Source organism: Atta colombica, unplaced genomic scaffold (assembly GCF_001594045.1).
Source record: "Atta colombica isolate Treedump-2 unplaced genomic scaffold, Acol1.0 scaffold121, whole genome shotgun sequence".
NCBI classification, from domain to species: Eukaryota; Metazoa; Arthropoda; class Insecta; order Hymenoptera; family Formicidae; genus Atta; species Atta colombica.
Genome location: NW_017259208.1, coordinates 220,217 through 233,577, shown reverse-complemented (window position 1 = coordinate 233,577; position 13,361 = coordinate 220,217). Strand labels below are relative to the sequence as shown.

The window sequence follows — 13,361 nt, the reverse complement described above, 5'->3', positions numbered from 1 at the left end:
CTTACACGCGACAGAGACGCGGAAAATAAAAAGAAGAAGGTATAATAACAAAACGTAATAGCGTAAACTTAAATTAATTAATAAGAAGAGAACGCAATACTTCGTTCTTTCTGGACGCGACTTACCGAAACGTAAGAGAGACAAGAAGATAAAAAATTTTTATAGGAGCTTTCCGAAGACTTTTGTACAAATTTGAAATTAATATATTATAACTGTTCCCGCTGATCGCGTCTCGACGAAACGCGATAGTGCGGCGATAGCGCGGCATCTCCTTCGTGTTGCTGTTACCACAACGATTTGACAAACGCGAAGTTTAAAATCCTATAAGATGAAACAAATCGAATACTCTGGTTCCCAATAGCCTAATGACACGCCGACGGAGTCAGGTGGACCCCTTCGTCTTACACGCTGGTGGTAATCTGTTCTATGACGGTGATGTCACGGTGACGTCGCGGCCGAGTCCGGTACGGGTCCTGATGGCCGAGGCCCTCTGGCACGCTTTTGCTGGGTCTCAGCGGCGTATGGAACTGCGGATGGCAGTAGTGGTCGACGATCGGGTGGTGGTGGTCGTGATGCACCCGCTCGACGAACTCGCGTTCGCGCATACCGTCCTCGACGTCCAGTGGCACGTGTAGGGACTGCGACTTGGGCAGCCGGGGCCGCGGTGGTGGTGGGCACGCGCACGGCGGTAGCGGCGGCACGATGCCAAGGCTCGAAAGACGCGGTCCTGGTAGAACCGGCGATGCTGGTTGCCGTCCCCAGCCGACTAGGAAGAGGAGCGCTGCGCCGCACAAGGAACTCAGCGTGCACGCGTAGTAACCCACTCGTGGGCTGCTCGCGTTCATGTAACCTGGGGATGGGACGACGAAGGGCGGTTTAAAGCGCCGTGTAATCTGTCGCACGTTTGTCAAGGAAGCAATTGCTATGTTCAGCGGAGAAAGCAGCTTTGCAATTGTGTAAAATATCTTAATACGATTAGACTTGATCTTAATTCCCCTCGCTGGATCTAAATAAATCAATTATATTTATATATAAAATTGTACAACAGTTGTTTTTTCTGCTGAGCATAATAGCAAATGACGATGGGAAACGGAGATGATCGGAAATCTTAAGCCAGCGATATACGATGCTTTTTTTCTAGCCAGTAATCTAGTAAGAATAGAGCATCGTATGCCGCTAGCTTTAAGTAGTGTTCCAATATAAATACTTGTAGCGAATTCGATTGGATGAGTTAGTATGAATTGGTGCACATTAAAGCCGTCGTATACAAATTAATAAAAAAATGCAGTTTTATATAAATGCAGAAATCGATTAAACTTTGAAATCCTCAATGCATATTTTGTCGCTTTTAAGTAATATATATTTTATAATTCGAAATTTTGTGTTTCACTTTTTTACACTCAAATTAAAACAATGTACAACGGTTTTAATATGCATCAGTGCACACCAATGCGTTCAATTGAATTTGCTATTACCTTGCCGATAAAATGAAAATCTATAGTATATACTGTAAATGTTCAGTACTGGAATACGGCCTTATTTTTCGTCTCGTGCACGCAGAAAAAGGACTCGAGTGAAACTTTATTTTGTCGGAAAATATTTTTTTATAATTTCGAAAATACAAAGGGAATTTGTATAAAATATAATTGGCACGCTATGATTTAATAGATAGTCTCTTTAATTCATCGTTCTCATCGTTCCTCGAAATATATTGTATAATGAAAAAATTATGAATGCTAGAATTATCTTGCAATAAAGCTATTTTTGAAAATAATCTAATTTTATAAATAAAGAAAAAGAAAGAATGCTGTGCAAATTTCATGCAATTTGCAAGTTATCCAATCTAAATATGAAATTGTTTCTAAAATAAACTTTACATGGATAGAATGATTTTAATAAAAAGTATTTAAACTATTTAACTAGGTACACACACAAACATAGATCAGAAAATAATTTTGTTGGATTATCAAAATACTGTGTTTAACATTCAAACTAGTTGTCAGAATGTGAACATCATTATAAATGTGCAATTTGCAAGTTGTTCAATCTGTGTGAATATGAGATTATTTCTAAAATAAACTTTACATGAAAAATATGAGATTATTTTTAAAATAAACTTTACATGAAAAAAATGGTTTTGTTGAAATATTAAAAAATAAATCTGGAAACAATTTTGTTGGATTAAATATCAAAATAATTATAAAATCAAAATAATTATAATTGTTGCGAATCATATTAATCGTATTAATGTAAATTCATAATAATTCGTAATAATTCGTGCACGGAAAGAATGATTATGTTGAAGTATCTAAAAATTTTAATCAGATACAGATTTGAAAATAATTGGGCCATCAAAATAATTATATAGGAAAATCAAGCATAATGAACAAGAATGTTGTAAAAGTTTTGATAATCAGTATAAACGTCCAACACATTAACAGATTAGTGCCAATTATTATCGTTAGATATTATATAATACACATTTATTAAAACGAAATATTTATTATATTTGACTCATAATGTATAATTTGATTTTTTTTTTAAATATATTATACGATCTGTTTAATATTCTTTATTTTTAAATTTTACTGTAATTTTCGCGTAGCTTCTGATAGGTAATACAATAGCAGTGCAGAGGAAATGCCGAAATACTAGTTGATGAAATTCCAACTGAATTAAACTCCTCAAAGTGACCAAAACCTGCAGTTCTATACTAGTATAATATGCTCGAGTCTTACGAATATGCGTGACAGTTGTCACGCTTCCTTGAATATTCTCTCTCAGCTGGAGAGGAGGCTAGAGGAGCGTATTTCCCAAGCTCCGTACGTTATTATTATTAAGGACGTCGGCATTAAATTCATACACAGGGACGGTAAGACCATTAGTAGGGACGGATTTAGCATGCGGGAGAGCGGATTTCGCCCACCTCGGTGGCTCTAAAGTTCTAATACTGTTGTACGGACGTTTGAAAGCACGAAGAATCTGCGTTTAGGAGGAAGTAACTATGTGCTTTATAATAGATACGATGGATGCAGAGCCAGAGGCTTTATCGAAATATTATGTAGAAGCGTATATAATGACTTTGTTAGTTACTTCGTATAATCTCCATCGTCCATTGAACGTAAAAATTCGTCTCATATTACACGAGAGAGAGAGAGAGAGAGAGAGAGAGAGAGAGAGAGAGAGAGAGAAAGTAAATAGTAAAAGTATAACCTTGTTTTTGAATATATAACGATATAGCTTTAACGATTTTCAATATATAACGGTATAGCTTTAACGTTATAACGATATATAAGTTTTACAGAGAAAAAGATTTTATATGTAAATGTGCTTTGTCTGCAAGTGTTTGTATTTCGATGAGAAGTGTAAAGATCGTTTTTACATGACCTGTCATAAGGATCCCCCAAATAAATCAAGGACGACTCGAGGACTTAAGTGAGAACTGACATACCTGAAATTTCGTATTACTCACGCGTACCTGTGAGAGGAACTCCAAGAAGGATGGGCAGGGCTTCCGCGGCTTGCACCAAAGCCCACGATCTGGCAAAGTGTCTCGCTCGCAACCTCTCCAGGGCCAGCATCTTCAGGGAATAAAGCGTACCGCCGAGCGAGGCGCCGTAAAGTGCGGAGGCCAGCACAAGCCCGTGATAACCTTGTACGCTACCAAGCGCCACTTGAGCTACGGCTTTAAGCAGAAAGGAAACTTAATTCGAATCGATAATCCTCGAGGCGTAATCCTTGAATCTACAATTCCTAGGTTGTTCGCAAAATCCAGTACAATTTTTTAGCTACTCTTTTTTATTACGCGCAATTCCTCCTCTTTAAGACTTTTGTGTGCACAAACTCACTCATAAATCTCAAATCGATGCGTATTTCTCTCGTATAGTGAATAGTGCTTCACAATTTTGCTGGGTTCAATTTTCATTTAAAAGGGGGACTTTATTGCAGAGCGAAAAATGATCTCTCGAAATAGAAATACAAATAGCCCTCTCTTTGCAGTTTCGTTTCAATAAAATAAAGATCAAAGGAAAGAACTTACAGTTAAAATAGGATAGATTCCGTAAAAAAGAGAGAATAGTACGTTAGAAAGTAGATATAATATGGCTGTTCTGAAGAATAAAAAAAATACTAATGCGTTAAATTACGTGTTGCCATCGCCACGGTTGGAACATCTAGCAATTTGAACGTGTTTATAGTTAACTACGGGCGTGTATGCGAAAGCGACCGCGAGGTGTACTGACCAACCCCAATGAGTGCCGCTTGACAGAGATATTGCCTGGACACTAGGCACTGAGCGGAAGGTCTGACGATAACTACTCCCAAAGCCGCGCATCCGAGTGCCGCCGCCAGGCCTAGAAAGGTCTGTAGCAGCACCAAGGCGCTGGCCTCTAATCCATCCTGGTAGCCTTGCAGAGCCTGAAAGTGATATTTCTCATTAAGGCTGCGCTGGAAAGAACGTGCTATATGGATCACCATGATAACGCGGACAATGACGCCCGGTAACGACGCCCGTCTAATATCGATTATCGAAATTGGCCCCGTCTATCCCTCGAGATTACTCCGGAAATCGCAAAATTAGGAAACTCAACGCTTGATTCTGTGTCATTAAACCCTTAGCAGAAATGTCACGTGCTATTAAATTGTATCGCAATCATTTTTGGCGTATTTGATGAATATTTTTTTTGTCAAAACGAAATAGCAATGGTGACTTTTCTCCAATCCGTATTAAAGTATCAGTAATACTTTGTCTTCAAGTTACGTTTATTACGAGAGAAGGAATTTTAAAAACGCTTTGGAAGGCAAATTGATGGAATGCGAAACGAAATAAAATTTTCACGCTTTTGTCACGCCAGATCTTTGAGACTAGCCAAGAGACCTATTATCAAAGAGAGAAATCCTTTTCAATCACTGAATGCACTTACGATATAGAAGGCGGGGGTGTAAAGACCGAAACCAGCAGCACCGGCAGCCAGCATGAGCATTCTCACGGGACGCGATCCCAGAGGACTCAAGTCGACCAACGGCTGCCTTGGTATCTTGGTTGAGGATTTCTTCTCTTTGACTTTGCTGCGCTGATTCTTTAGATGCAGTATGGCTCGCCGTTGAGGGTGGTATAGCGAGGCACTCCGGTAAATCAGTCCCAGGAAGAAGGCCAACGATAGCGCTCCGGTTACCGATTGAAGTCCTGGTCGCCAGCCCAGCTTCCTGAAGGTACAGCTACGGTTACGATCATCACGCAGGAAACGTCGAATCAGCTGTCGACGGTTCTGCCGGCCGAGTTTTTGCGCTCCGTAGCTACGTTTTATATTACACTAGTGAAAACTACTATGCTTGCATTTCTGAGAAGAAATTTTTCGCGCTTTGCGAAGCATTCACTGAAAGAACAATTTTGCTGAAAGATCTAAAAATCTAGATACAGATCTGAAAATAACTTTGCTGGATCATTAAAATCATTTTTCAGCAACTCTTAAGCATGAGCAATGCTGCAAAATGTTTTGATATTCTAACAATCAATTTTGTCGTCCTAATCTAAATCTAATTGTTTTGATGATCCAGCAATTTTTCAAATCTATATCTAGCTAAATTTTTAGATTCTTCAGCAAAATTGCTTTTTTAGTGTTTTTTCCGTGTTGCGATTGCACTCGTCCGCTCCCTCGGGAATCATTTTCGAAGGTAGAAGTTAGAAGATTTTAAATATTTAAATGTTTAGCTTGCAATTATATGTAGCATGCGTTAACAAGAAAATATAATTTGTTCAATATCTTGGAAATTACAGTAAAATCGAAACAGATAATTCGTGTGATGCGAAAATTTGTTCTAAAAAAAGAGATATAAATTATAATAGATTATAACAAGAAATTGCTCGATTTTATCGTCGATGTAAAAGCGAAGTACTATTTTAATTAAGAAGACATAATCTTATCACAAAGTAATTTCGCAAAAATTTCCGCAAATAATTAATTGCTTGCGGAAGTTAACGTGAAGTCAGTGAACGATAAAGTTTAACAACTTTTTGATGCTTGATGTAGATTTTTTAAAGCTCAAGCATACATTATCTCCGTATAACTTCAGAAACATATTAAATAAAAAGTTATGTAATGCAGACTTTTGCATGATTTATGATGCGCACGATGTTTCCAAATTATTTCGTCATTCGAGAAGTTATGAAATTCGCATTTACGCGAGCGCATCGTCAAACAGTATTGTTTCTGAGGAGAAACATCCATTTATTCCTGTTGTTATTTTCTTTTGATAGAACTTTATAAAGGAATGCGTTAAACTTGTCAAGTTTTAATATTCTGCAAACGTTTAATGATCTTTAATATTTTCACCGCGTAGGATGAAACATCTCTTGGAAAAACTCGTTCATTTTATTATTTTCTAAAGGTGACAACGTAAATGTACAAACGAGATAAAAATACTTGAGTGAAGCGACAGTTTAAAAAAAATTATGTAGATATACATAAAATAAAACATGAATCGTCGACTGACAAATTACAAAGTTGGATTAACAGATAGAAGGCAACTTAAAAAAAATAAAAGAAAAAAAGAATCAACACATTTGACTTTAAGCGAAATTAACTCTTGCGTTACGAAAAACATAATTTTAAAAATTCCCAGTATACATATAATATAATTACAGAATTAACTCTCGCTCGCCCCGATTATTAAAAAATACAAAGACGTTCTTTTTTAATAAATTCTCTGTATTTTCTGGATTTTCCCTTCAAACAAAATATATACAGACGTCGTAAAATCCTTTATGTTCTCCCATTTGTGCGTGAAAACGGCGAATGTCTGCAAACATCCAGTGCTAGTCGGCGCGTAAGAAGATTAAAATAAGAGATAAAACTGAATTTTCTATAGAATGTATTCAACATACGCCCTTATAAGGGATGAAAGTTGCGCTTTAATCCTACCTTAGTAAGGTGTAAGGATAATGAGACCTGCACGCGTGACCCATGAGTATACTCATGATTATTCATAATATATCCGGTACGTTTTTATCACGGGCACGAGCCGTTATCTCTGCGAGCGGAGCGGTTAAAATTTATTTTCTGATACGCGCGCCGCACCTTCCCTCATTCGCGCTACCTATCCGATATGGGAACACACATTAAATGTTTATCATGTATTCCCGGTCGGAGATGACAGTTCGGTAACGCACGGCACGTGTAATAAACCGCCCTGGCCGCATTGATTGCACTAGATCAGTCGATGCGTGTGTGAGAGAGAGAGAGAGAGAGAGAGAGAGAGAGAGAGAGAGAGGGCGAATTATATTCGGCAAAAAGCTGAATTGCAGCACGTTCGCGTTTTGACAAGTTTGTCGTTATCACGGAATTATATATATGTGGTTGCAAATTTTTTTTTGTTTGGACTGCATTACCTGACAGTGTGTACCGCGCCCCAGCCCTACCGTTCTGTATATGGTAAAGTTAAACCATGCATTGCATGCGGCTTTTCATGCAACATAATGGGGAAGGATGAAAAATTTATCACATATCCAGCGTATATTTCAAAAATATGGTCCTGGAATTTATGATAACGTAAAAAAAAATCGATTTTCAAGGTAAGACGCAATTCCATAAAAATAAAGTCTATCTTGATAGTTATTCTTTACAAGAGTAAACGCTTAGTTTGAATAAATATTATTAAATCAATTATGATGAATCGGTTAATATGAAATAATGTATAGAAACTTCCACGATTTATTACATGTAATTTAATTCGACAAGTCTGTTTGACGAGTCGATAATAAAAATAATGACTAAATTGTCATGAACAATGTTTGAGACCAATCCTTTTAATGTACTTTTCATTACAAATTAATGGATATTTCTCCTTCGGTTGAACTTTTATCCTTCGAGTTTACAAAGAAGTGCCATTTGCTGCTTTGGAAAGAGAAAAGAAAAAGAAGTATGAAAGTGTGTAGAAGAGATACCATTTGAAGGAACAAATCTAATACTATAGTAATCGTAGAAGAAATTCGCCTGGTAAACCGCATCCGCAATGCAGTGATTTCCCACGCGAGATAAAGTATAAATTATCCGCGGCTAGTTTTATGCTAATATTAATTTATTAACAAATGCGTCTGACCATCGAAAAAAACATTTTTGTTTGAAATAAAATTATAAAAGAACAAATTATTATAAATTCTATTCATTTTATTCAATTTCCTATACACAACATAAATTATTTTATTATTAAAATTTGCAATGCAGCCTCAGGATGATTAATTAAAATTCTAGTATAATTCTCTTTTCTCTCATTGAAAATACTGAATTGAAACAAATTATTATTTAAAAAATATATATTATTATTTAAGAAATATTTTTTATCGAGCAAGTTGTCGAGCAATAGCAATAATGACAAGCTTCTGCATTACATTAATTATTGTTTCCATGCTAATTTCTTTTCATCATGTACTATACACAGATAGTTTCAAATACTTCTATACTTATATTGTAAACTAATCCAGTATACTGTTCTATTGGACAAACTTATCCAGTTATCGAGTAACCCGTATATCGATTTAGGAAGTTACTTCAACAACCTGACGATATTATATTCGTCGATCAAGAAAAGTCCGATCTCTAATTAGACATGCTTTTATACCTAACAGAAACTGCCACATAGCAATGGCAATTAAGTGCACGCTTAATAACCCGCATGTATAACATCACAGTATTTTGTCTACATACAGGTTAACATACACGAGAATTAAATCACGGTAAATATCTCTCCCTAGTCGCCAACAGAAAATTTAATCAACATTCCCCACAATTTAATTTCTCATAATAGTTCAACAAAATGAAAATTACGTCGTGAATTATTTTTTATTTTTAAGTAAAAGATCATATTTCTTTTTTATAATAAAATATAATTTAACACCGCTACACAGTTATAAAATAAAACTGCTTGAAATCCTTTTATTTATGGAAACAAAAACTAAAAATCAGTCTAATAGGTTTTAACATCATGTTATACATTGATTAAAAATTAAGAGCTTTAAATGTGATGATTACAGCTTACAGAAAATACATAACAAAATTTTACTCTTCAATTAATTTCCATCTGACTTTAATAAAATTCTAGACGTAATTTCAAACGCACGTTACAGATTGAAAGAAATTAAACGTTAATTGAATGTTCGTTTAAAATTATGCCTGAAGTCGTAAAGTTATTATGAAGTATTAAAGTAAGTGTTGAAATTAATTGAAAGATAAAATTTCGTCATGTAATCCTTAAGATTATAACCGCTACTTGAATTTTTTACGCTCTTAAATTTTTTATATTGGACGATCTCTTAATATCAGAACGACAATCAATCAAATAGAAATAATAATTTTCGCAGGTTTCATTGAAAATAAGCTGGATTTAATCTCACTATAAAATCCACGATCGTTGAAGAACACATGGGAATACAACTGAAAATAATTTGCTGAACATTCGTGAATAATAGATCAATGATACTAACGAACGCCCATGGCAAACTCCAAACGAGCTATTTCGACGATCGGTGAAAGATATAAACGGAAAGGGAGGGACGCGCAGAGGGAGAGAATAAAGGGCTGAACCGAATAGAACGTTCAATTATTCCACGTCGAATCTGTTCTCTGTTTTTGTGCACGGAAACTGTCGTTGCGCCGCAACGTCCGTACGTCAAGGGACATGTAGTCGCGCGAAAATCTACGATAAAAGGGTGGCGCGCATTGAAAGCAGTTTTGTCCGTATGTTACACGTGGCCGCTCGACTTCTCGTGCGCAATTTGTTTCAGAAGTCGTTGTCATCAAATATCGTTGCAACTACCAGCGAAATTCATCGTTTTCGAATACCACTTCTACGAAAAATAACATGTGTACGTGGACTTTTACTTTTACAAGGGATTTGCGATTTTTATCCAAAAATATTGTTCCAATCTTAAAATAAAATCTCAATATCGAACATTTTGATTATTGATCTCTTCTTAAATTTTTGTTAAAGTACAATATTATTTCTTAAGTAGCATCGTGTTATTCTTTTATACAGCTACACGAAAAGAACAATTTTGTTGAAATATTTAAAAATTAAGTTAGACACAAATCAGAAAATAACTATGTTGAACTACCAAAATAATTATGTAGGACGTTGGAGTATAAAAATTTTTTGCAACATTGCCCATCGTGCTTGAGTTTCCTACATAATTATTTTAATAGTCCAACAAAATTATTTTGGGATTTGTATCTAGTTAAATTTTTAGATATTTCAGCAAAATCATTTTTCCCGTATTTTTCAGTGATTCAATTTCCGAGTGAAATAAATAATATGATGTATATAATTTTTAAAATTTTGATTTTCAGCAACTCATTGAAAAACTGTTTTCTAATCTTATGTAAAAATTTTATTAATTATTAATTATTTCGTGTAATTTCAATGTACTTTTTATAGAATAAATTTTATCTATATATACTTAGTCATCTATTCTTCTATAAATTGCAAGCATTTTTCACAAATGTAAATTAGATTATTCAGATAATCAGAGTTAATTCAGATAATCAATCATGCGACAAGCTTGTTCATAGTAATCACAGTAGCGAATAAAAATGTTTAAGTAAAAGATTAGACATTATATATTTAATCTGCCATATTTTTCAGGATCTGCAAGATGAAATAAGATAGATGACTGGTATTCAGTAAGTTCTTACTTACTTTAAGACCGTCTAAAGTAATCTCTTAAGATGCTAATACAATTTTGTGATTTGTCTATGATATCTTAAAACTGCACTTAAGACGATCATAAATAAATGAGAAATTTATATATTTTATGCATTTATTTCTTTTATCTTAAGTACCATCTTGAAGACAGCAGACAAATTAAAAAATGTCTGTCTAAACAGTGTCTAATCTCTTATGTACTTGAGTATCTCTAGTAGTGGATATTTCAAAGATAATGCCTTCGCAATTTTTTTATTTCTACACTTACTAGTTTCCGTTGCCCGCGCAATGAAAAAGAACAGAGAGCGATATTAAAATTTGCATTGTGCACCCACACATGCGAAAAAATGGCGCGACCGAAGGTTAATTGAATCTTTTTTGCTGGACTTGAGCGAAATGTCGGACGGGCGCACATTCCTAAGGGTGGTATTGGCTAATGCATACATTTCCGCGCGTTTTCCAAGTAATATATGCGATAACTCACCCGACTGCTTCTTTGTAGACGACGCTGAAGAGCACTATTCCCACGCCGGTGCCAGCCTGCACCACCATCTCGACGAATTCTCGTCGTTTTCTGAAGTAATTGCCCAATACCAGACTGGCGGTTTCCCTCACAAGGCCAGCCCCCGTGCCCAGCACCAGGCCGTAGCTGTTGCATTTTGTAAAGGTAAAGCGTATGACTTTTGCACCAGAACGCCGCGCGAAAGTCACGGCGATATTTTAACGGAAAACGAGTCATGTTTCCAAGAAAACGAAACAGCTGGGATATATATATAGAGTCGCAAATATTGACTTCTCATCATTTTTTCATGACTTTTCTGAGTATGATGGGAGAAACGCTATTACGCGACTTTTCAGTTTTAAAAGCTATTTAAAAGCAGAATTAAACGAGTAACTATTATCGTAGAAATATGCAGCTCTTGCTACGTATAATCCACACAGAATGCATTTCAACACTCATATTAATGTCAACTAAAATTGCACGTCAAACAACGCAGATGTCTTTTTTTTCGTAAAATACAATATTCTTTTTAATTTCTCTTTTAATTTGACTACATAATTCGCGACTAAAAAAAAATTTAAAGCATAATAAACGCTTGTATAAATAATTACTTACTTTTCACATAAAAATAACTTTAATAATTCACTCAACATGCTATTATTTCATCCCTCGCGTAAAAGTTTTTTTAATAAAAAAAAAAAAATCCTCTCATTTACCCTTCGATTATTTTTACTGCAACATCCGTCGCGATAATTTTTTCGCGGTTAAACGTCATTCACATAAAAGATATATAAAAGATAAAAAAAAATTGGCTCTCGTCTCTATCCATCGATTATTTTTTTATGCAGCGTCCACAGCGCGATTCTTCCCGGATAATAGCTGTAGCATTTGCGTCGTTACGCACCTAAGGAGCACTTGATGCATCTGAACGGCAAACGAGGTGAAAAGCGACGCCAGAGCCAGCACAAGGCCACCGATCACCGCCGTGAGCCTCGTATTGCCACGACGACACGCACCGACAACCAGCGGTGCTGAACCACGGGAGATCGCAGCGCTCAACGCCCCCGCCCACACTGAAACATTTATCTTTAACAGTCACTTTGATGGATTGATAAAGCTGGAGCACAGAGCACATTGCATAACGCATAATGGACAAAGTATAAAAAAAGGCAACACGGGAAAAAAAAAGAATAGTTGAAAACTTCATTGATTCAGTAAATCTACAGCCGTAATATACAGACAGTCAATTTTCTATGTTAAAGTAGCAAAGTTAACAGCAACTGAATAATATTAATGATTTGTTAAATCATCAAAAATCTTCTTAGTTATATAAATGTTGAATTCGTGCAGTAAGTTATAGGTTTGCTGTACCATCCAATTAATTTTTTTTTTCCGTAAACCAATCCAAGTCTTTTATTTCATGAAGAGGAAAGAAATGAAGGACTTTGATTCAGTTTCTCATGCATTATGCGTTATGCGTTATGGAAGACTGTGCTCTCATCCTTAGAGTGCGATTGCAGAATCAGAAAGGTTCTAAATGCGAACCCAATTATATCGCAACCTCTTGGTAATTCTGAAGGAGCATGACGAGATTTTATTTGGGCTGATTTCTCGCTCTAACAACGGATGGAGTTCGTTTGCTGATTGATTTCGCGTTTGTGTGCGCTAACGAGGAAACGCTGGCAAACCGAAATGTTGCCTCTTCTTGCATGCCCATGAACGAGATTCGCACGGATGGGCGAAAATAATTTTTCACGTGTTTTTCATCCTCTATCAATACATCCTCGCATTCGCAATTTGCGGGAACCGCGTTTCGCGAACACTGATCGGATCCGGGTTCGATGCAGAAAAATTGCCGAAGACACGAATGCTGTTGCGACATTTTTTTTACTGCACGTCCGAGGCCACGAAGGTCTTTTAGAAAAATTCGTTCGTCTCCTATATTTTTTCCAACGATTCAAATTTCGGCCACGAATTTTTCATACGAATATCTCAGATAATTTTTTTTAGATAAGGTCTTGAAAAAATTATTCCAAGATAAAGATATCTCTTAATAATCATATCACTACATTCTTTCAAACATTAGATTATGATTATTATTTCTCGTTACTATTCATTAATTATATAAGTAAATTTATATTATAAAATATAATAATATGAATAA

The 13,361-nt window shown here is 35.7% G+C and overlaps 1 protein-coding gene across 1 annotated transcript in view; it reads right to left on the bottom strand.

The window, feature by feature from the left end:
• Nucleotides 1-267: 267 nt before the first annotated feature.
• The window catches only part of LOC108694653 (monocarboxylate transporter 4-like), a 34,778-nt gene continuing 21,684 nt past the window's right edge, over nucleotides 268-13,361 (bottom strand). Inside the window, exons 5-10 of the mRNA XM_018204260.1 lie at nucleotides 12,102-12,270; nucleotides 11,180-11,344; nucleotides 4,923-5,205; nucleotides 4,242-4,416; nucleotides 3,479-3,685; nucleotides 268-850 (exon numbers count right to left, since the gene is read on the bottom strand). Coding sequence (XP_018059749.1) covers nucleotides 402-850; nucleotides 3,479-3,685; nucleotides 4,242-4,416; nucleotides 4,923-5,205; nucleotides 11,180-11,344; nucleotides 12,102-12,270 — 1,448 coding nt within the window. The 3' untranslated portion in view covers nucleotides 268-401. The remainder of the gene's footprint in view (nucleotides 851-3,478; nucleotides 3,686-4,241; nucleotides 4,417-4,922; nucleotides 5,206-11,179; nucleotides 11,345-12,101; nucleotides 12,271-13,361) is intronic.